Here is a 24,397-nt window from a genome sequence, read left to right on the forward strand (position 1 = left end):
CTTTTTGGCGATAGCAAATTAGGCTAGGGTGAGTTTGCACACTGCCCCAGATGCAATGATATCCGGAGTAGATGACAGCAGATCACACAGTTTTAGGTGCCACTAGCACCTTTATGAAATACAAAAATCAAGTGCTAGGATATACAAACTAGTCAAATTGCATTATTATTGTTATTGTTGTTGGAAAAGGTTTCAAGTATCGGTTTCGGTATTGATAGAAACGGAAATATGCTGGTTTCGGATGGAAATTTCGGTGGAAATCCTGTAAAAGTACGTAAACATATGGAAACATACGCAACTGGACATTTAGGATGAAACTTCAGGAAATGCTAGAATAATTACAAATACACACTTGAGTGCTATTACGTAAACAAAAAATGCCCATAATGGTTTAACAACATCAAATCAAAGTTTTGAATTTCGGTTTCAGTTTCGATTGCCATGGAAACAAAAACGTTTCGGTTTCGGTTGGAACTTGTGGAAATCATGTAAAATCACATCAAAAACATATGCAAATGTTGAATTTTAAGATAAAACTTCAGGAAATGCTAGAATAAGTACAAATACAGATTTAAAAACCATTGCATAATCAAGACAACTATTCACTTTGATTTGGCATCAAAATTCAGTACATACGACATTTCACATGTAATTCATAAAAATATGTATACATTATGCATGTATTACATTTCACATACACTCCATATAAATATAAATATGTAACACATTTTGATATTGTACACCACTAATACACTTATGGTTTTTGTTATGGTATGCATTTCAGTTTCAGTATCGGTTTTTGTGGGGATAGAAACAAAAGCATTTCGGTTGTTTCATGTCAATTTCAATAGAAATTTAGAACCATGCATCAAAAATCTTGTGACGTGCATTTTCGCGCATGTCACAATTCAGTACATACCACATTTCACATGCTATTCATATAAATATTTATATATAATTAATTCACAGCATTTCATATAAATATAAGTATAGAACACTTAGTGGTATAGTATACCACTAATACACTAACAATTTTTGTTTCAATATGCTTCTCGGTTTAGATGTGTTTCGATGGGGATGGTGGTATACTACCTATGAAGCACGGATATGGGTATGGGGTGCGGGCACAGTACCTATGAAGCACGGATTCAAGCCGTCCATTTGATGGCCAACAACATAAATAGGTTGTGCCCCCAAAATCATTTCCGTAGGATGATCACAACCCTCCAAACTATAGAGGTTTCCATAATATGCCGTTTCTATTTAGATCGGAGGGCTAGGATCAGCCTATGGAAATGATATTTTGGGGCGCAACCTATTTACGTTGTGGCCCATCAAATGGACGGTTTGGATCATCCTATGGTTTGGTCGGTACAGTTCATTTTGAAAAGTATGGGTGGGGCCTACGATTGGGGCTTAATGTTGCTGTACCACCCACACCATAGGATGATCCAAACCATCCATTTAATGGGCCACAAAGTAAATAGGTTGTGCCCCAAAAATCCTTTCCATAGGATGGTCGCAACCCTCCAATCTTTAGAGGTAGGGTTTGGGTGCGTACCCGGTACGCTCCCAAAGCGTGTATTTTTAAGCATGCTGTTTGGGTGTGTACCTGGTACGTACCCAGACGCACCCGCACCCAATACGCACCAATACGGGTTCGTGGGCCTCCGGAGAGTACCCATGCTTCCTAGTATACTACTAATACACTTACTTGTTTTGGTTTCGGTATGCATTTCGGTTTTGGAATCAGTTTCGGTAGGGATGGAAAATGGAACATTTCAGTCATTTCGTCCGGTTTAGATGGAAATTTAGAATCATGCATCAAAGTATCAAACACCTAGTGACATGCGTTTTCACGCATGTTATACAATACATACCACATTTCACATGTAATTCATATAAATATTTATATTTAATTAATACACAGCATTTCACATGCAATTCATATAAATATAAGTATAGAATACATACTGGTATAGCATACCACTAATACATGTACGGTTTTTGTTTCACAATGCATTTCAGTTTCAATATGTTTTTTGATGGGGATGGAGACATAAACATTTCGGGTTTTTCCTGTCGGTTTTGTTGGAAATTTAAAGCTATGCTGAATTGTGCTTTTGACTAATCATGGCAGTGGTTAAATTTTGACAAGGTCAAGGCGGGTGAGCCAAATTGTTCAAACAATTCTAGGTCTATATACTTTATATTTTTATATTCTTTCTTGTTAATAATTTGTAACGATAGTAGGACCTATTCAAAATATTGCGTATTAGTAGCTGATAAATTTTTTTTTTTTTCTGGAAAATGTACTAAAATGGGCTTTGGTTTCATGATCCTTTGCTATTGGGCTCTTAAGGAATCAGGAGCAAAAATCCACTTTAGACTAATTTCATCCTGAAATTGTTTCTCTTGTTAACAGAACCAAAGGGCCAACTTCTATTGATTAATGGGAGAAGTGAAGATGAAGTTTCTAGAAGCATAGAGAGAGTCTTACTCACAATGAAGATTACTACTTCAGAACCAAAGGTACAACTTTAACCTGCCAACAGTGTCAGCTCTCTCTCTCTCTCTCTCTCTTTCTCTCTCTCTCTCTCTCTCTCCTACCATTTTAAGTGAACCAACATATTTATATACATCCCATCAGCATCTGCTCTCTTCCTCTAGAATTATGCAACAAGTTAGTTTTAAATGTTCGAAATGACATGTATTAAGTGTGATTACTCATCTTGTTGTTATTGTTCGAAATGGTTAGTTATGTTACTGTTTTGCTTTTACAACAGAACTCACATATGCAACAAATTAATGTGACTAACATTTTTTCTTATAGCAGGTGTTTGTATCAGTTCTTTTTGTTATCCTTGAAAATATTTCATTAAAATGGAAACGCGGTTCCTCGTGTACCCCTTGGGTCGCAAACTTGCTTATGTCATATGAAGGTTGACTTATTCAATTTACCAGGCAGAAACTGTTCTCTACCAATTGCATCTTAGACTGGTTTATGAACATCTTTGCTACAACTTAAACATTGCCAATGGTTCTCTTGATATAAAGACAGCGATATTTGTATACCTCTGTCTCTCTCTCTATGCAACACTAACTATTTTAAGTGATCGAACATTTATATAAATCCTATAAAAATCCACTCTCTTCCTCCAGCAATATGCAACAAGTCAGTTTTAAGTATTTTAAATGACATGTTTTTAAGTGTGATTTCTCTATTGTTCTTGTTCTAAAAGACTATTCGTGTTACTGTTTTGCTTTTCCCAACAGAACACAATTATGCAACAAATTAATGTGATTGGCTTTTTTTTCTTATAGCAGGTGTTTGTGTTATTTTTTTTTGTTATCCTTGAAATTATTTTTATTAGAATGGAAATGTGTTTCGTACTCTATCCCATGGTTTGCGAACTTGCTTAATTCATATGCAGGTTTACAAATTCAATTTTCCAGGCAGAAACTGTTCTCTACCAATTGCATCTAAGACTGGTTTATAAACAACTTTGCTACAACTTTAATCTACCCAATGGCACCCTTGATATAAAGCCAGTGATATTAACCTACGTCTCTCTTTCTTATCATTACAAAATAAACCTCTCTCTCTCTCTCTCTCTCTCTCTCTCTCTCTTGCAGTATGCAACACTAGCTATTTTAAGTGATCTAACATATTTATATAAATCTCATCAACATTCCAGTCTCTTCCTCCATAAATATGTAACAAATGAGTTTTAAATGTTTGAATCGACTTTTATTAAGTGTAATTGCTCGTGTTATTGTTCTTATTCAAAAGATTACTCGTGTTAATGTTCTTATTCAAAAAGATTTTTCTTGTTACTGTTTTGCTTTTACAACAGAGATCGCCGCTCTGATGTGGAGAGAGAAGAGGGGGGGTCGCGGCTGAGGACCGGGGGGTGGGGGGGGGTGGGTGGGTGGGTGGCGAGGAGAAGAAATGGAGGGAGAAGAAGAAGAAAGAAAGAGAAGCCTTCAAGGTTGGTCACTAGGACCTCAAACTCTAGGGCTCTGATACCTTGTTAGCTTCCATGAGAGTCGAAGAGAAGGAATAGAGAGAGAGAGTTAGTTGGGGATCCTCCCCCTCACTTATGTATTTATATAAGGGAGAAAACTACAATGACCACTATGCCCTTAGGCTATATTACACTTACACACTTCTAACACTTATGAGTCTGGTTTTGAATGTGTTTCGATTTCGGTGGGGATGGAAACAGAGACATTTTGGTGTTTTGTGTTGGTTTCAGTGGAAATTTAAGCTTATGACCACCACCACAAAGTTCGAGACTCAGATCAAGATCTTAATATCTTGATCTCGATCTCTATGAAAGGCCCTAATACCAATTATACATTTTGATCCAATGGAAACACATAGCTCCATAATTAGAAATATAAAAAAATGACACAAAATTGTCTAGGAAGACGACGACAAAGACGAGGGAAGGAGATGAAAATGTCATTCAGTAAAAATAATTTTTCTTTTTGAAATTGTTGAGGGAAAGTTTAGAGAGAAAAATGAATGAGTTAGGGTAATCTCCTCCTGACTCATATCTTTATACTAAAACATAAAGAAATGTACAAAGTCCTAAATGCCCTTAGGCAAGTTACATATTCCAACACTCCCCCTCAAGCTGGAATGTAGATATCATACATTCCTAGCTTGTTACATATATCACTCAATTTTGACTTATTTAAGGACTTTGTAAACATATCAGCTAATTGGTCCCCTGACCGAGTTAACACAGTGCAAATCTCTCTTTTCTGGATTCTTTGACGGATAAAATGACAATCCACTTCTATATGTTTGGTGCTCTCATGGAAGACTGGATTGTTGGCAATGTATATTGCAGCTTTGTTGTCACAATAACGCTGCGAAGGAGAAGATGAAATGAAGCCAATTTCAGAAAGAAGTGAACGTAGCCAAATAACTTCTTTGCTTGTCTGTGCCATTGCCCTGTATTCAGCCTCTGCACTGGACTTAGCTATAACATCCTGCTTTTTACTCTTCCATGAAACAAGATTGCCACCTACAAATGTACAATACCCAGTGGTGGACCGTCTATCTGCTGGGGATCCATCTCAATCTGCATCAGATAAGCCTTCAACTTTCATATGGCCATGTCTTTTGAACATCAATCCCTTCCCTGGAGCCCCTTTCAAATACTTGAGAATCTGTATCACCGCAGCCCAGTGAGAAGTACATGGAGAGCTCATATACTGACTGACAAATGCAATAGCATATGAAATATCTGGTCGAGTAACCGTGAGATATATAAGTTTACCAACAAGCCTGCGATACCTGCCAGGATCCTCCAACAACTCTCCTTCTGCAACGAGTTTCACATTAAGATCCATGGGTGCAGAAGTTGGTTTAACTCCAAGATTGACTGTTTCTTTTAGCAAGTACAAGATATACTTTCTCTGTGATAGGAACAAGCCTCTAGAAGAACGAGCAACCTCTATCTCCAAGAAATACCTGAGCTGACCCAAATCCTTAGTAGAGAATTCCTTTTGCAAGAAGGTTTTGGAACGCTGTATACCTTGTGAATTGCTCCCTGTGATGATTATGTCATCCACATAAACTATCAACAAAATACACTCAGCTGAAGAGTGATAATTGAAGACTGAGTGATCTACTGCTCATTGTTTCATACCAAAGCGCATGACTGCCTCATTGAATCTCCCAAACCACGCACGAGGAGATTGTTTGAGGCCATAGAGTGACTTGCGTAGGCGACACACGTAGGAGGAAGTCTCCCCCTGAGCAACAAACCCTGGTGGTTGCTTCATATACACCTCCTCAGTCAGGTCGCCATGGAGGAAGGCATTTTTCACATCCAGCTGATGAAGAGGCCATCTATGATTGACAGCAAGAGACAGGAGCACACGTACAAAGGGAATTTTCGCAACTGGACTGAAGGTCTCAGTGTAGTCAACACCAAAAGTCTGAGTGTATCCTTTCGCGACTAACCGTGCTTGTAAGCGCTCGACAGTACCATCAGGGAGGTATTTGATGGAGAAAACTCACCGACAACCAACAGGACGAGCACGAGGGCGTAGGGGGACCAGATCCCATGTATCATTACTATGAAGAGCGCCAATTTCTAGGTTCATTGCATCACGCCAGCCAGGATGTTCAAGAGCCTCAGCCACTGACTGTGCTAAATACATAGAAGACAAAGAGGAAACAAAGCTCTGGAAGGTATTGGTGAGCTTATCATAAGAAACAACATTCGAAATAGGATGTACAGTGGAACGGGATCTCTTACGAGATGCAATAGGAGAATCAGAAACAACAATGGAAGGCGGAAGAGAAGATACCTGAGAGCTGGAGAGAGGGATCATCGGCTCAGAAGATGATTGTGCGAGAGGAGGTAGAAGAGATCTATCTATAACTTGGCGCCGCTGATACTGCTTTGTAAGTTTAGGTGAAGCTGGCTTCTCCAACGTGGCAGAAGAAGTAGAATCTACAGAAGGTGGCTGCACAGAAATAGGAGATGACGGAAGAGAAGCAGGTAGATCTGGTAAGGGAAGTGATACCTCGAACTCGAGAGAAAGGGTGAAAGATTTCGCGCCATGTTTGAAGATTGCCTCAGACTCAAAGAAAGTAACATCGGCTGAGACAAACCAGCGACGCAGACAAGGGCTATAACAACGATAGCCTTTCTGCATACGAGAATACCCCAGAAAGACACAACGCTCAGATCGGGGATTGAGTTTGTCACGGCCAGGTCCAAGGTGATGAACAAAACAAACGCATCCAAATACACGAGGTCTCAGAGGAAACTGTTCCTTACCAGGAGATAAAATCTCGAAAGAAGAAGCACCCTCTAAGACGGAGGAAGGAAGGCGATTCGCTAAGAAACACGCTGTGAGAAGGGCATCACTTTAGTATGCCTTAGGAACACTCATCTGAAAAAGAAGAGTACGACCTACTTCAAGCAAATAGCGAAGTTTCCTCTCAGCAACACCATTCTGTTGAGAGGTGTACGCACATGAAGACTGATGTAGAGTCCCATGTTGGGAGAGATAGGATTGAAAGCCATTAGTATCAGAAAAGTATTCTGTAGCATTGTCAGTACGAAGACATTTAATATTGCAATTATATTGATTCTTAATTTCAGAATGAAATGTGCGAAAAGCAAAGAACATGTCAGATCTACTTTTCAGTAAATATAACCATGTCATGCGTGAGAAGTCATCAATAAGCACAATAAAATACCGAATGCTAGTACTAGACGCGACCCAAGAGGGTTCCCATACATTAGAATGGACTAATTCAAATGGAGTAGACACTCTGCTAATGACCCGGGAATGAAACGACACACGACGGTGTTTCTCGAGTTCACATGACTCGCACTGAAAACTAGAAAAAGGTCAGGGAACCAGAGAAGTCTGCTGCAGCCGCTGAAGTGAAGGATGCCCCAGGTGACAATGCCACTGAAATGTATCTACAGAGCTATGTAAGACAGTAGGTGGCCGGCAGTCAAGACAATAGAGTCCATCTACCTCACGACCCGTTCCAATCGTCTTCCCAGTCGAGAGATCTTGAAACAAACAATAAGATGGGAAGAATGAGACAAAACAGTGAAGAGATTTAGTAATTTGGCTAACTGAAAGTAAACTAAATGATGATTTTGGGTACACATAAAAAAGAAGATAAGGTAAGTGCAGGATGAGGGGAGATATGACCAACACCAGTGATAGGTGTAGTGGACCCATTAGCAAGAGTGATAGACTGAGAGGGAGACGAGAAGGAGCGAAAAGAATGAAGCTGAGAAGAGTTATCGGTCATGTGGTTGGATGCGCCAGAGTCAATGATCCATGACTCTGAGCTAGATAGAAGGGTAGTGGGTGAACTGCCTGGCTGGGCAAAACCTGCACAGGGAGGATGAGAACTGAGCCTCAGACGCTGGAACTCCTCATAGTCGGCACGAGATAATGTATAGGTGGAATCCGCTGGTGCAGTAACAAAAGCAGAAGGAGCGGAATCTGAAGCAGAAGCAGTAGTAGCACCCATGTAAGCCGAGCATGCCTGACGAAGCTCGGGATGGAGGGTATAGCAATGGTCGATATAATGTCCCTCGCGCTGACAGTGAGTGCAAAAAGAACGGCCACGGCGACCACCAGAACAACCACTACCACGGCCACGACCAGAGAGGCCCCACCACGAGGCGGACGAGTACTGCCATCATAGGTCGCGAAAGCTGAACCATCAACAGGAACAGATATCACTGGATCACCAGGAAAGCACTGCTAGACTCAGAAGTAAACCTCAGTAAGGGAAGGAATATCACCAGAACCGATAATTTGCTGACGAAGGTGCGTATACTTTGGACCCAAACTCTCAAGGTACTGCACAACACGGATCTGATCCCTCTGACGGGTAGCCTCTGTGAGATCCGTGGTAAGCAGCATGTAAACGTCAAGCTGCTGTCATAGGCCAACGAACTGGCTGTAATGGGTGGCAAGAGAGAGATCACCACCTAACACATAGAAAGCGGGAGAAAGAGTTTACAGAGGAATTGGGGGCTGGAAATAAAAAAAAATTTGGGGAGGGGGGGGGAGCGTTCCAGGAAAATTTTTCCGACCTGGGCAGAAAATGTTTTCCAAGAAAAATTAAGGGGGGTGCAAATCCAAAATCCAGGAAAGATTTTTCTCGCCGGCGCGGTCCTTTCTCGGAGGGTCACGACAGGTCAGGGGGCGAGCGATCAGAGACAGGAGCAGGGTAAGGAGGGGAGATGCGCAGGGACAAAGAAGGGGTGGGCGCGGGGGTTTTTGGGTTAGGGTTTCTCGAGGAGAGAGAGAGGGCGTGGGATTAGGTTTTTGAGTTCGTAAAAAAAGAAAGAGAGTGGAGATGGAGAAGTTAGGGTTTAGGGCTAGGAGATGGAGAAGATGAAGGTTAATAGAGAACTCTATGGATCAGAAAACCCTAAGGCTTTGATACCATGTTAAGAGAAAGTTTAGAGAGAAAAATGAATGAGTTGGGTAATCTCCCCCTGACTTATATCTTTATACTAAAACATAAAGAAATGTACAAAGTCCTAAATGCCCTTTGGCAAGTTCCATATTCCAATAGAAATGATTCAGTAAAAAATAATGTTCTCTAGGATAAAATCTTTCTATCATAAGAAGAAAAAAAATTAAGATTTCACCTTTAATAAACCTACATTTATGAGCATATCTCATTTTCTTTTTCTTAAAAAATATGGCTGAAAGTTCTATTTGTCTCCAACCTTGCTTGTTGAATGGTCAACTCTACAATATGGGAACAACTTAAAATGAGCCAAATTGAACTTACTAAATTCCAACTCTACATGATAACTCAACTTCGTAACATGACTATCTAAGATCATCGGAGACATCAACCCGTACTATGACGAGTTAAGTCAATGATTAATATCACAATATATTTCATTATTTTTTTTATTCCATAAAATTATTTCTTTGTTCCAAGATGTTCTTGTTTATTTGCTTTTTCTTTTTTGTATAAATATCCAACGCAGTGTTGTTCTTTTCTCTGGATGTGCTTATTTTAGGTTTTAATTCTTTGGAGATCTATGTGCCCTTCTGACTGCTTTCGTTTGCCATAGGATGTGGCATTTGTAGTTGATGGGTGGGCACTTGAAATTGCACTTAAACATTACCGTCAAGCCTTTACTGAATTAGCAATATTGTCGAGGACAGCAATCTGTTGTCGTGTCACACCATCACAAAAGGCTCAAGTAATCTTTCTTGTCTCTTTAGTTTTTGCCTCCTTACTTCAGCCCCTTTTATTGATCTTCTCTATCCGCAATTATTTTTATGCTCCAGTGTGAAATAATTAATTTTGAAATTATAATTACATCCATCGCTATTTTAGTTTGAACCTGTAGTATTTTCACATTATGATCCTTACCATCGAAATCATTCACAGTATGATTGTTTTTGGGATTATGGCATGAGTTTATCAGTGGGACTGGATGTCCCTTGGAGCTCTTTGATATTGATCATACCAAATTGTGTTTCCTGCAACAGTAAACTTTCATTTTGGTTAACTAATGTTGCAACTTATAACAAAAATAAAATCTAAAAGTCGATGGGAGCTATTGATTAGAGATATCAACTATATACCTTAAATATGGAATCAAATAGATGATATATTATGGTAGGAAATCACAGCAATTGGTCAATGGATAAATCAAAAGAAGGAAAATCTCCTGCAGAAATAGATTTAATCTAGGTTTATTTCAACTGTAGATCAAACCCCATGAAAATCCTGCAAAAATCATCACAATCTTGGAGTTCTCTCTCTAAGAAAATCCCACGAACAGGAAATATAGGTAGCAACACTTTTGAAAAAAGACCCTCACTTATGGCTCCCTCTAAAATGCTTTGAATAGTGACACGAAACATGTTATGAACTGTGCCATGATTAGTGTCATGTGAGTAGAGTGGGCCATCCCTTATTCTAATTCACTCAGGTGATTGAATTGAAACATAAAGAAAATACCTAAGAGACTCATTTAAAACCCTATAACTAAAATAAAAAAAAGTCTTTGGTACTAAGGGAAAAAAGGATGGGCTCATGAACAATCCCAATTCTCTTCATTCGCTGAAGGATATGATCTGAATCATGAACAATAGCTATGAGATTCCTTCTTCCTCCATTTTCTTTCATAAAATTTGGTCTATCCTATTATTTTAGGAACAACAGGAGATACCCCCACCCTAGGCAGAGTTAGTGAGCCATGTAATAGGCGACCATTTTGCGCGGTTCAGGGGCACTTGAGCCAGCGCCCGGCTGCGTTGACTCTTGACCCCTATTCCATTTTGGGCCAATTCATCCTCTTCCAAAGATAATTGCTTTTCGACGAAAACAGCATGGCAACGATCTACGAATCTATGGAATATCGTCCCTTTTCCAAGCACGATATTTGAAAAAAAATAATACTTTTGTGGCAACCCTAGTGGTATATCATCGGGAATTCTACAAAATTTGCTCCTCCAAGATTGGATGAATGACACCATTAGAGAGAGAGAGAGAGAGAGAGAGAGAGAGAGAGAGAGAGAGAGAGATTGGATGAATGATGAATAAAGCTTAAATACTATTCTCGGTTAATTGATTGACCTTCCCTTCCGTTGATCGACCATATATTTGTTGATCGATCCACTCTAATGTCGATTGATCCTACGCTAATTTTATTGGGACAATTTCTTTTGATGGGATTCCCTAATGAACAATTTCTATCTCTAATTCTGCAGATTGTGGTCTTGAATGAATCATTTCCTACATTAGTTCATGATATTAGAATTCAGACACCTCTTAGGATTCTTCACTCAACCCTGCATAGGATACTTCATCATCTATGCCTAACACACAATCATGTGTTTTCATTTGTCGTTGACCTAAAGTATGTGGTGTATCTTGTTGCATAGAACTTGATCAAAAATAGTGTTGATTTGCGCAAAATGCTCCATCATCTCTTTCTTCTTTTGGTTATGCCTTTCTGTTGGTGATTGACTTGTTTGTTGGGTGACTTTTTGGTGGATTTGGTGGATGTTGTTGATACTTGTTGGTCCCGCCGTGGTGATTGGTTGTTGGTGATTGAAATGGTTGTTAGCTCACTTGTTGGGGGTGGTTCTTGGTGCCTTGCTGTTTGCTGGTTGTTGGTTATCTTTAGTGGTTGTTGGCTATTCCTGTTGTTTGCCATTATTCGTGCTAGTGTTGGTTACTATCTATTATGGATCCTGTTGAGTCGACTCAACAAATAGCCTCTCTCAGGTTGATGAGGTCACCCATCCTTTGTACACCCCATCCTCTAGTTATTCTCATGTGGAGGCTCCAGTTCAAATGAATTCCATAAAGTTGGATGTGACAAATTACCTGCCTTGGAGGATGGCCGTGCACACATATCTCCTCGGGTGAGGTAAAGTTAGTTTTCTTGAGCGTTCACCTCGCGCTACCACTGATCCGTCATATAATAAGTGGCGCCAAGATGATGCTGTGGTCCGATCAATCCTATGGGGTTGTATGGAACCCCAAATTGCTACCTCCATGATGTATCGTCAGTAGTCAAAGGAAATCTGGGAAGTAGCGCTGATGTTGTATTTTGGGCCGATAATCTTACATGCATATGTGACCTTTTTCTGAGTGATTTAGTCTCCAGCGAGGAGACAAATCGGTAGGGGCCCATTATGGTGATTATATAGCCCTTTGTCAGCGGCTTGATTTATTGATGCCATTCACTGTCGATCATGTCGTTCTTAAAAAGTTTCAGGAGGAATTGCGAGTTATTCGCTTTCTTGATTCATTGGGCCCTGATCATCTCCAACTCCGACAGCAGATTATTAGTTCTGGGTCTATTCCCACTCTTGCAGACGTCTTTTCTCGAGTACATTGTATGCGAGTTGTTCAACACAGTTACCTGATTGTTGTTGGATCTGCCCTTGCGACATGTTGAGAGTGATCATGGTCGTGGTGGTGGTCGGTTTGGGCGTGGCCAAGATGGTGGTGGCCGCTGCCGTGGTGGTGGTCATGGCGGTGGCCGTGATTAAGGGGGAGGCCGATATGGTGGAGGCTGCGGACGTGGGTCTCGCTAACTGCTACTTCTGAAAGTTATTCTTCTGCTCTAGCTCCATCGATTTCTATTGACTCCCTAGTTGTCCTTCGCGCGGAATACGATAAACTTATGCACTGCAGGACAAAGGGAAGCAGCCCGCTGCCACGTTTGCCTGACAAGGGAGCTCCTCATGTTTTCTTTTTGCTACATCTCCTTGATCTTGGCTCATTGATTCAGGAGCATCTCATCATATGACTGGTAATCCCAACCTTCTCTTTTCTTTCCAGTTGTTTCCTTCTATTGGCCCTTGTACCATTACATTAGCTGATGGGACTACATCCCCCGTCTCTCTGGTTGGCGCAGTCTCCACCTCAACGGGTCTTCATTTATCTTCTGTTCTTTCTGTACCATCGTTTCCTGTTAGTTTATTATCAGTTGGTCAGTTAACTAAATCTCTAAAGTCTTCTGTTTCTTTTTTCCCCTCTTAGTGTATTTTTCAGGATCTGAGATTGGGATGAGGATTGGCTTGGGCCATGAGATTGATGACCACTACTACTTAGATCAGACCCGTGCTGGTGTTGCACTCAGTACCTCTGTTGATGCCTATCAGTGGCATTGTTATTTGGGCCACCCACCTGTTGAAAAGCTTCAGAAGTCCTCGTTGTGTCGAGTCATGTCCCGTCTTTCCCTTCTCGTGTTAATAGTCGTGTGTCGCGTCCTTTTTTTTTTTTTTGAAAAATGACAATTGGATTCATACCGTGAAGATTACATTAGGTTACACTGAGGACCAGTAGTCCCCTCGTGATTTTACATAGTATGATAACTGAGGGTATATCCTATACCAAAAAAACCAGAACACCCACAGGTCCACTTTTAATAGATACCATAAATTGACTTCTTTATACCATACTAAAATTCCGCCCCAAAAACTCTGGCCATATCATGAACCAAGATCATCTGTGAAGAAACGAGAAATGCTTCCGCCGCTGTATACGTAAAATACTAACCGCCTCCTACTGATTCATAAAAAACTAAAACCATTTCTTTTGTTTGCGATCTACCTACGGAGATCTTGAAAGTACCTATTCCGTGTATTTCTCCAACTCTTCCATGATGTACCGGATTTGGAAATGCGGCATTTGAATGAGTATATCCTCCGGAATCCGAGCCAGGTATCGAGGGTTTTTTCTGCAAGCGATCCTTTCCTTCACCATCCTAATGCCTACTCTCTTGTTGGCTTCCCAATTCAGCTTCCTCTTGTCCCTTTCCTCATTCAACATGAATTTGAAGAAAGGGTGTTTATGATGCGGCGAATGGGTATCTTCAATCGAGTCAGTCCCACAAAGCCTATACAGGGTGAAAGGGCAGTCTTGAGCCTCTAATTTGAAAAGTTTCCACTGATTCCGGAGGAGGTCCCCCGACATCTCCTTATGAGTCTCGTCATTGCTGAGTGCCCTCTCTTCGTTATAGACCACCGTCTTCATCTTTTTAAGGATATTTTCTAAAACAATATTCTCCATGAGAAGCCGCCTGCACCTACCACCAGCCATGGTTTTAAATTTCGGACCGAAATTTTGGATTTCGGTGGAGACCGACACCGAAATGGACCAAAACCGAAACTGTCATTTATTTGACCCAAAAGATCTTTTTCCGAAATTTGACCCAAAAGATCTTTTTTTTTTAAATATTAATTTAATATTTCACCGAAATTTCGACCGAAATTTAATATTAAATAAAATATTAGTTTCAGGTTTTGTACAAGATTTCGACCGAAATTTCGAAATTTCAAGGTCCGAAACCAGTACCGAAACCGAAATTTTAAACCTTGCCACCAGCGCAAGGAGGGTCGATATCCATACCTGGTTCAAAAGCTCTCCTTTGCGTCGGTGATTTCTTGTCAGGGAACTAAGCTAATGAAGCCCTAAAAATCCAGATCCCGCTACTAAAAAATATCTCAAGATGCGTGGATGTGCCAAGACAGGTTGGCTTAATCAGCGCCAGGAGGGTCGATATCCATACCTGGTTTAAAAGCTCTCCTTTGCGCCGGTGATTTCTTGTTAGGGAACTAAGCTAATGAAGCCCTAAAAATCCAGATCCCGCTACTAAAAAATATCTCAAGACGCGTGGATGCGCCAAGACAGGTTGGCTTAATTAAGGAATGAGGCCCCATCCCCAGTGTCAAAAATAATAAGGAAAGGAGACTTCCTCAACACGATATAGCCTCTATAACCTCCCTTCTATTAGAGAGGTATCACCAAACCCAAAAGATTAATATCTTCTAGGGGGAAACCACTAGAGACTTATCCGAAGGCAAGACCTACCTTGGGAGGGTGGGCAAAAAGTTTACTGCTTTTGAGCTTTACCCTTCCTAGAGAAGGTCCTGAATATTTCTCCAACATCTTCGAAATAAATCTTTCTTTTGATATTGACTTCCTGGCATAGTTATAAATTTGGTTTCGTTTCGTCCGAAATGGACGAAACATTTCGTTTTCGGAACGAAACGAAATCTGCAAAATTTCGTTTCGTCCAAAATTTCGGTAAATTTTGGTCATTTCGTTCGAAATTGACCGAAATTTCAGATTCGGACAAAATTTTGAATTTCGTCCGAAATTGGCTATAACGGATAGTTTGACTGGATTTTGCAGAATTTACGACAATGCCCCTGGAACGGCTCTTTTAGGTTTTTGACCATTTTAACCTCAAAATGTGACCGTTTATAGCTGTTGGGAAGGGTATTTTAGTAATTTTTAAATGCACAATCAATTAAAAACTCTATAAATAGCCTTTTCCCTACCTTCTTATCCTCCACCTTCACATAAGTGATTCTCCTTCTTTCTCTACTTTCACTTACATTATCTATTCTACTAAATTTCCTACAAGTCTACCCTCTTCTTCAACTCAATCCAAGTCTATTTTGGAGCAAAGGGAAGGCATACATTCAACTTACCACTACAAGAAGTCAAGAACTATTTCCAAAGGCTTATTTCAAGTGAGTGAAGGCTAATTTTTTCTTCTTCTTTTCAACTCAAGTTCAACCTCAAGGTTCTCTTTATTTCTTTCCATTTCCTTTCTTTTATTTCTTACTTCATTTGTCCCCTTCTACTTCATTTTTTTGTAATTTGTTTCAATTTTCTTTCTTCTAATTCATTTTTTCCCTTCTACTTCATTTTAGAATGAGTGGGTCGAGCTCGGGACCTTCTGCAGGAGCATCCTCTATTGGTTCGGCACCCGCTAGATCGGATGACCCAGCATGGGCTTACGGTACATTGGTTCCGGGTCAAAGAAATAAAATAACTTGCATATTCTGTGGCAAAGTCATGTCGGGTGGAGGTATAACCCGCTTGAAAGAACATTTAGCGGCTGTTCCTGGTGAAGTAGCATCATGCAAAAAAGTGACTGAAGATGTAAAATATCGAATGAAGCAACTTTTAGATGCAAAGAGAAAAGAAAGGGCTAGGATGAGCCTATCCAGAGCAGAGGTTGGAGGTTTTTATGGCACACCAGACGAAGAAGAAGAGTAGGATGAAGAAGACATTGGCACACAATTGCCTCAACGAAGAGGTAAGGAAGTTCTTGTAGAACCGAGTGGTACAAAAAGGAAGAAGAAGGGAATCACAGGAGGGATCAGGAATTTCTTTGCACCACGAACAACCCCTGAAGCCCAGCCAAGCATTAAAAGTGCTTTGGCTACTAAAGAAACAATGGATAGAGCAGACATGGAGGTTGGCATGCTTTGCTACGATGCCAATCTCCCTTTCAACGTTGCCAATTCACCTTTCTGGCAACCTATGTTTGATGCTGTGAATGCTGTGGGTTTGGGTTATAAGGCACCTACTTATCATGCTTTAAGGGGTCCCATTTTGAAGAATACAGTGGATGAGGTAAACAACTACTTGGAGGAGATTAAGATGTCATGGAGATACACTGGCTGTAGCATTATGGCAGATGGATGGACAGACATAGTGAAGAATGCCGATGAATTATAGAATATCTTTGCAAAGATTGTCGGAGAGGTGAATTCGGATATGTGGTGCAATTTCTAACTGACAGTGAGCCAAGTTACAAAGCTGCTGGGAAAAGACTAGAAGCCGCGTTTGGTACATTCTTCTGGACTCCGCGCGCAGCTCATTGCTTAGATCTCATCTTGGAGCATCTGTGCAAACCAACTGTATTTTCTCACATAGCAACCACAATTGAGAGGGCTCGGACGATTACAAAGTTCATCTACAACCATGGAAGCTTCTTGAATTTGATGAGGAAGAAGTTCACAGGTGGGAAGGAGTTGTGCCGCCCTGTTGCAACCAGATTTGCTACAAATTTCATTAGCATACAAAGTCTGGTGTTGAACCGGAAAGCACTTCAGCAGATGTTTGTATCTGATGAGTATAGTACTAGTAGGTTTGTCCAATACCCACTGAGCGAAGGGGTAGTTAGTACTGTGTTGGATAAATATTTTTGGGACCAATGCAAGTACATTCTAAACATCAGCGAGCCTTTAGTGAGAGTGTTGCGTTTGGTAGATCGGCAGGACAAACCGGCGATGGGTTACCTATATGAGGCCATGGATAAGGCCAAAGAGAACATTAAGGAGAGGTTGAAGAGAAAATCAGATTACAATCCCATCTGGAGGATCATCGACCAAAGATGGGATAGGCAACTCCACAGTCCCCTCCATGCAGCAGGATATTTTCTTAACCCTGCTCTCTTTTTCACTCCTACCTTCTCTAGGCACAGTGAAGTAACCAGAGGCTTGCTGGCATGCATCACTCGACTGGTACCTGATGAAGGTACACAAAACCTCATCACCGATCAGATTGAGGATTATCGAGAGGCTAAGGGTATGTTTGGAATGAAGCTTGCAATCCGCAACCGAGCGAAGTTGGGACCAGGTATATTTGAGTTGTTTGTTTAATTAAGTATAATTCATTTTAACTTTCAGTTTCTCAACAAATAATGCTTTACTATTTGTTACTTTACAGTTGCATGGTGGAATCAATTCGGAGGTGACGTGGAAGAATTACAGACCTTTGCGATCAGAATCCTCAGTCAGACCTGCAGTGCGACTGGGTGTGAAAGGAATTGGAGCACCTTCGAACACATTCACTCTGCAAAGAGAAATAGGTTGGAGCACCAGAGATTAGATGACTTGGTGTTTGTCCATTACAATCTTAAGTTTCGAGAAAGGTATACAACGTAATATAATGTTTTCAACTCTCACCTCATCACTTTAAGCTTTTAAGTTTAACCTTTGACATTAAACTTAATGTTTTCCTTTTCAGGGACTTGTTGAGGAAATCATCTACCACTAGTGACCCTTTGAGCATAGACCATCTGGATGTCATGATGGATTGGGTTGCAGAAGAAGAAGATGTCATATTCACGCCGGAAGACATTGGGTGGGAAAATCTTGAAGCACCTACTGCTGTGGTTGATGCCGGGGACGACGGAGACGACTTTCTCATGCCTCTTGAAGAAGATGTCCCTACTGATGGTCCAAGTGGTGATGACGGCGGCGACGACGACGAAGAAAACATTGAGTATGATCATCCAGGTTATGATGACTGAGAGTTATTGCTACTAGCTATTGTCTATGTTTCACTTTCATGTATCTCTTTTTTTTATGTTTTTCTATGTATCAGACTATCAGTTGGACTTGTGCAAGACTTTATGTGTTTAAGTAATGAATATGCCTTTTGGAACACAAATTTTGGACTATTTATTAGTTTTTCATCTTTTTCTATTGATTTTTTATTTTTTTGGATTTTTCTCATATTTTTTAATATATTTTTTGTGTGAACGAAAAGTTTCGACCGAAATGACCGAAATCCAACCGAAATTTCGTTTCGGTGGCCAAAATGAAATGGCGACCGAAACGGAATTTACAACTATGCTCCCTAGTCTTGAATCCAAGAAGTCTTTCACCAGAAGGATTGTTCCTTTCCCTTGAATATTGACCAACTTTCCTACATATCTTAAAGGGCAGATCCAGCCACGTAACTTTCAACCTAAGGGCAGGGAGGTCATTTGACTCAGACTCCACCCGAGGCAGTCTAATCTGACTGTGATCCTCATTTCCAAGATCCAACACACCTTTCTCGAGATCTACTTCAGGTCCAGCTTTGGGCAGCGTGACAGAAAGATTTGATTGGGTCGGTTTGAAATTTGAAATCTATGAAGGGGCCGAGAAGCCATCAGAGATGCAGCCTTGAGATTTCAGGGGATCCTCAACCGGTGACAATGAAGAAGGCTGAAGAGTGGATGTACATTCCCCTAATTTTTCCGAGATTTCAACCCCTATGGTGTAGACAGTATCTAGGATCCTAATCTTGACAAAGGAATCTGAGATCTTTCATCTGGGAGCTAATATTTTGGCCGAAACAAAGCTCATACAATGTTGATGACTACCTTCGATCTTTGTTTCCTGTACCTTACCGAACAGATTTCCTATAGCCCCCACCATTGATATGGCCCAAGCATGTAAAGGGATACCATAAAACTTAACCCAAAGAGCTTCCTCTCCTTAAATAAATTCCTTGTTCCATGGTGAAAGGGAAAGCAAGTGAGGCCCAAGAGCCTCGGTTCCCTTGGATAGGATTTGTAAGGCCAACAAATTTGATTCAAACATAAAAAGAACCTCATCCTCCTCAAGGATGCAAGGGCATTGAAGGGATGGGGTATCCCAGCCCTTTTGTGCCCAAAGCCAAAGGTCCTTTAAAGATCCATTAAGTTCTTTCTTCTTCCCTATCAAATAGGCTTTAAGGGACTCCATTCGAATATCCACTTCCCTACCCGAAATGGATAAGATCGACATCCCTCCTTCCTGATGTGAGGAATTTTTTCTGGTGTCGGGCCATCGATCACCCTCCCCATAATCCGCCCTCAAGCTAGGACTAGAACGAGGAACCCTTTAGACGAGCCTCTTTTCTGGCAACACCAGCAGCATTTATCCCGCCAGGTGAAATTGAAATACTTACAGGGAAAGCACCACCAGCCCGCAAGGGTAGAACCTACCCCTAACTTAGATCGTCCTTTGGGAAGTCCCCCCTTCCACGTAGAGCGGCCGATTCCGGGCTGGGTTGTATACAGATTCTGCATTTTTTCTGCCAGCTAAAATTATGGTAATGGCAGTAGAGACACTGCCAATCCTCCGGCCATCCTCCAGCCATCTCCTTAAGAGACTGGTTTGATAGCCTCAATACGAAAGTTTGAGCGGCTGGAAAATTTTGGAGTGAAGTAGTGTTGCATCCTTTTGAACTTATTCATTCTGATGTATGGGGTCCATCTCGCACTACCTCATTACATGGTTTTAGATACGTTGTCATATTTGTTGATGATTATTCACGGGCAACTTGGTTATTTTTGCTTAAAGATCGATCTCAAGTTTTTATTGCCTTTCGTACTTTTTATTCTGAGGTGTCTAACCAATTTAATTGTTCTATTAATTGTTTACGCACTGATAATGCAAATGAATATTTTCCTGTGGATAATGGGTTTCATCATTTTCTTGATTCTCATGGTATCATTCATCAATCCTCATGTGCATATTCATCGCAACAGAATTGAGTTGCTGAGAGGAAGATTCGCTGCTTGCTTGATATGACTCGGACTCTCATGTTTCAAATGAGAGTTCTCAAGATACATTGCAGTGATACGGTTCTCATAACTTACTTCTTACGGAATTGTCTCCCTTCCTCGGTTTTGTCTGATAAAACACCTTTTTCTATCCTCTATCCTTTGGGTGATCATTTTCTATTGGTACCGCATGTCTTTGGATGTACTTGTTTTGTTCAGAAGTTGACTCCCGGTCTTGACAAGTTGGACTCTAGAGCGGAGAAGTGTATCTTTTTGGGTTACTGTCGTACCTGGAAAGGTTATAAGTGTTATAGTCCTAGGCTGCGGAAAACCTTTGTTTCTGTGGATGTCACCTTCTTTGAGAGCACACCATATTCTTCTGATCCTCCTCGACATATTGTTCATCCTACTACTAAGGCATCATCTCTACCCACTGATCCTCCTCCACAGTCGGACGATCCTACTTCAGGTACTTCCTCTCCTTTATCTGATTCCCCTATTGCTCCACGCACACGTTCGCGCACGGTTGCACATCATATCTCACTGTTTCTTATGAGCATTCTGGCCTTCATTTCGCTCATTTGTTTCTAGTATGTCTTCGATTATTGTGCCTAAGTCAGTTACAGATGCTCTGTCTCATCATGGATGGTGGGCTTCCATGGACGCTGAGATGGCTGCACTTCACTCCAATAAAACGTGGCAGTTGGTTCCCATTCCATCTGGAGCTCGACCTATTGGGTGTCGTTGGGTCTTTGCTATTAAGTATCATCCAGATGGGTCTGTTAAACGCCTGAAAGCTCGCCTTGTTGCAAAGGAGTACACTCAGACGTTTGGGGGCGACTATCAGGAGACCATCTCCCCTGTGGCCAAGATACCATCTGTTCACCATCTGTTCATGTTTTGATCTCTATAGTTGTTAATCGTGGCTGACCACTATATCAGCTGTTAATGCTTTCCTCCATGGTGATCTTACTGACGGGGTGTATATGGAGCAACCTCCTAGGGATGTTGCTCAGGGGGAGATCTCCGCAGTCTGTCGCCTTTGTAAAGCTATTTATGGCCTGAACCAATCACCCTAGGGCGTGGTTTGGACGGTTCAGTGATGTCGTTTTATGCTTTGGTCTGAAGCAATGTGCCGTCAATCATTCAGTCTTCAGCCAAAGTCCACTGCTGGATATATCCTTTTGATAGTGTATGTGGACGGCATTGTAATCATAGGGGATGATGAAGCTGGAATACAAAGGTTGGAGACCTTACCATTCAAAAAAAAAAACAAAGGTTGAAGACCTTCCAAGGAGAATTTTCTACTAAAGATTTGAGCTTTCTCAGGTATTTCCTTGGAATTGAGGTAGCACACTCTCGTTATGGGCTATCCTTGTCTCGAAGGAAATATGTGTTAGACATTTTAGAGGAGACGAGTTCAATGGGAGTGAAGCATGCAACTACTCCTATGGACTCGAATGTTAAAACTTCTCCCAGATCAGGGAGAGTTGTTGGATGATCTTGGTCGATACAGGAGGCTAGTTGGGAAGTTGATCTATTTGACTGTCACTCGTCCAGACATATCATTTGCAGTATGCATGGTTAGTCGCTTCATGAGTTCTCCATGACCTCCCACTGGGCGGTTGTAATGCAGATCATTAAGTATTTGAAGGGTACTCCAGGCAAAGGCTTGTGTTTTAGGAAGTATGGCCATGAGAAATAAAGGGATTCACTGATGCAGATTGGGTAGGATCTCCAGCAGACAGGAGATCGACTGCTGGATATTGCACATTTGTTGGAGGTAACTTGGTGTCGTGGAGAAGCAAGAAGCAAGATATTGTTTCCAAGTCGAGTGCATAGGCAGAATATCGAGCTACGTCCTATACAAGTAGAGAGCTAATTTGGATTCGCTCCTTATCAGAGACTGGTATTTCGTCAACATCTCCAGTACAGTTGTATTTTGACAATACGGCTGCAATTCATATTGCTACAAATAATGTGTTCCATGAGCTAACCAAGCACATTGGGGTGATTGTTACTTCATTCGTAAACTGATTCAGAATGGTGAAATTTGCACAATGTTCACTCGATCTGCAGATCAGCTTGCAGATATGTTCACCAAACCATTGGGGCTAGTGAAATTCAAAGATGCTTGTAACAGGCTTGGAATGTACAATATATACATTCCAGCTTTAGGGGGAGTGTTAGACATATTCACTAAAGGGGTTGTTTTATAATTTTTATGTTTTCTCTTATATATATACATAATCGTGTGGGAGAGGACTATGACTCTCTCTCTCTCTCTCTCAATTTTTCCCTTCTCATCTTCTCCACTCTCTCTCTCTCTCTTACGTAAAAGGTAACAGTGGGTAGCTCTGGATTACATCTATTAACAGTATCTCTCAGTTATGGAATCAAATAAAAGATAAATTACTGTAGAAAAATCACCACAACTAACCTTTCAATGGATAATGAGTGAAAAGGAGAAGAATCTGCAGCAGAAATAGATTTAACATAGGTTGACTACAACTGTAGATCGAATCCCATGAAATCCTGTAGAAATTGCTGGAAAAAACTTTGCAATATTGGAGTTCTCTCCAAGCAAATTCTCCAAGCAAAACGTTAACTTCTTTCTTATTCCAAAAGATGCAAAGCTATCCCAAAAACTAAACTCAATATTACATGTCTAGGTTAAAGAAAAGAATCTAGAAACTTCTAAAACCATAAACCAAAAACTCAGCACTTTTGATAAAAGACCTCACATAAAGCTCCCTACAAAACCAGTGAAGTGACATGAATAGGGTGAGTGTGCCTCTTTTCTTCTACTTAAGTGACTGAACTAAACTTAAAAAATACCTATTATACCCCTTTAACTTGAAATCTTATAAAAACCTCATTTAAAATTTTATAACTAAAATAAAGTCATTTTGGTAGATATCTTAAAAAAGACTTGTTTAAAACCCTCTAACTAAAATAAAAAGTCATTTTTGTAATAAGGATGGGCCCATCTGCATCAAAAATTGTCTCATGAACAGTACGGACTCTTTTTTTCACTCATGGATCTGATCATAAATGAACTGCCACGTGAGATTCCTTCTTCCGCTTTCTTTCATGAAACATGGTGAGTGCTAGCCTTTCGGGAACAATAGGAAGTTGTATTGCATCATTAACCCTCCCATATTTTTCTTTTCAATATTTGCAGCTTGTGGAACTCTTAAAGACATGTGACTACAAGACATTGGCCATTGGTGATGGTGGAAACGATGTGAGGATGATACAACAGGCTGACATAGGGGTGGGAATAAGTGGGCGAGAAGGGCTTCAGGCAGCAAGGGCAGCTGATTATAGCATTGGGAGTAAGACTTTTCCATATCTATTGTGTTATCATATACTTAATTGTGTTTGTGTATTTCTCTACATTTCTATAAATTGGTATGGAGGGCTGTGGTCATTTAAACTCGCTATTCTTTCCAATGACATATTTACCTTATGTCATGAACTGATTCTCCCATAAGCTTATGCCTGTTATGTCATAGGCATAGCAACACTAATAGATGTGATTGTGTAAAATCATTGTAGTCTTTCGGATCTACCTGTATGTACAACATATTTCCTGCAAAAATCATTAGGATTTTTTCTTAGTAAATAATTCAGAATGTTTTAATGGATCACCATTATTACCTATCAGAATAATTATTAAGGTGCAACCTTTTTCAACAGGCTGAAAGAGGTGTCAGATCATGTTATGTTACAAATCAAGAGACTTTAGGGTGATGCCAAACAGACTGATCTGAAGTCCTCATTGTTAATGTCAGTTAGGTGGTAAAACGGTCGTATTGGGCTGTCCCTGGTTATGTTCATTTAAAAAAAAAAATGAAAACTAGAAGAAAACCAGAAAAAAATTAATAATTAGAAGTAGCTCAAAACAAGTGACTGGAACACCCCATCAATAGTCCAACCCTTCGAAATTCGGTAAAAACAAGGGCTCCAGAAATCTGTGAGAAAAATCCCTATTTATAACCTCCAAAATGAAATGCCACCTCCACTACAATTGCAAATCTCTTTGCCACTAATATTTGCTAAGCACAGACCAGAAATTTCTAGGTTTGGAAATTCCTAAATCTGCTAAAAATATGACTGCTGCGTGTGCAGCAAAAAAACAGCCCATAAGAAATAAAACTTAATTCTCCTCCAGTCCTTCCTAATGTGGATTCCCCTACTCTTCCCAACTTTCTAATATTGCTTTCTATCCAGAATCTTGCTTTTCTGACATTGGAAATGTTACATAT

The 24,397-nt window shown here is 40.6% G+C and overlaps 2 protein-coding genes across 3 annotated transcripts in view; both read left to right on the forward strand.

Moving 5' to 3' along the window:
• The window catches only part of LOC143887615 (phospholipid-transporting ATPase 2-like), a 158,117-nt gene that overhangs the window by 111,788 nt on the left and 21,932 nt on the right, over positions 1-24,397 (forward strand). For both annotated transcript variants that reach the window (XM_077391717.1, XM_077391718.1), the window contains 3 exons: positions 2,426-2,532; positions 9,606-9,737; positions 23,311-23,464. In XM_077391717.1, the coding sequence (XP_077247832.1) occupies positions 2,426-2,532; positions 9,606-9,737; positions 23,311-23,464 (393 nt within the window). The remainder of the gene's footprint in view (positions 1-2,425; positions 2,533-9,605; positions 9,738-23,310; positions 23,465-24,397) is intronic.
• LOC143887613 (uncharacterized) lies at positions 16,537-18,359 on the forward strand. Its single transcript, XM_077391716.1, has 3 exons — positions 16,537-17,443; positions 17,534-17,738; positions 17,834-18,359. Exons 1-3 carry the CDS (start codon positions 16,807-16,809, stop codon positions 18,117-18,119), a joined length of 1,128 nt encoding a protein of 375 aa, XP_077247831.1. The 5' UTR covers positions 16,537-16,806; the 3' UTR covers positions 18,120-18,359.

This window comes from Tasmannia lanceolata, unplaced genomic scaffold (assembly GCF_043159265.1).
Source record: "Tasmannia lanceolata isolate RefF3 unplaced genomic scaffold, GAP_Taslan_0.1 ptg000012l, whole genome shotgun sequence".
Taxonomy (NCBI): domain Eukaryota; kingdom Viridiplantae; phylum Streptophyta; class Magnoliopsida; order Canellales; family Winteraceae; genus Tasmannia; species Tasmannia lanceolata.

Excerpts from the sequence above, each read along its gene's own strand:
- LOC143887613 (XM_077391716.1), top strand. The coding sequence starts at position 16,807 with ATGAGGAAGAAGTTCACAGGTGGGAAGGAGTTGTGCCGCCCTGTTGCA. Across the intron at positions 17,444-17,533 it reads CCGAGCGAAGTTGGGACCAG|TTGCATGGTGGAATCAATTC; the intron begins GTATATTTGAGT and ends GTTACTTTACAG. Across the intron at positions 17,739-17,833 it reads AATCTTAAGTTTCGAGAAAG|GGACTTGTTGAGGAAATCAT; the intron begins GTATACAACGTA and ends TTTCCTTTTCAG.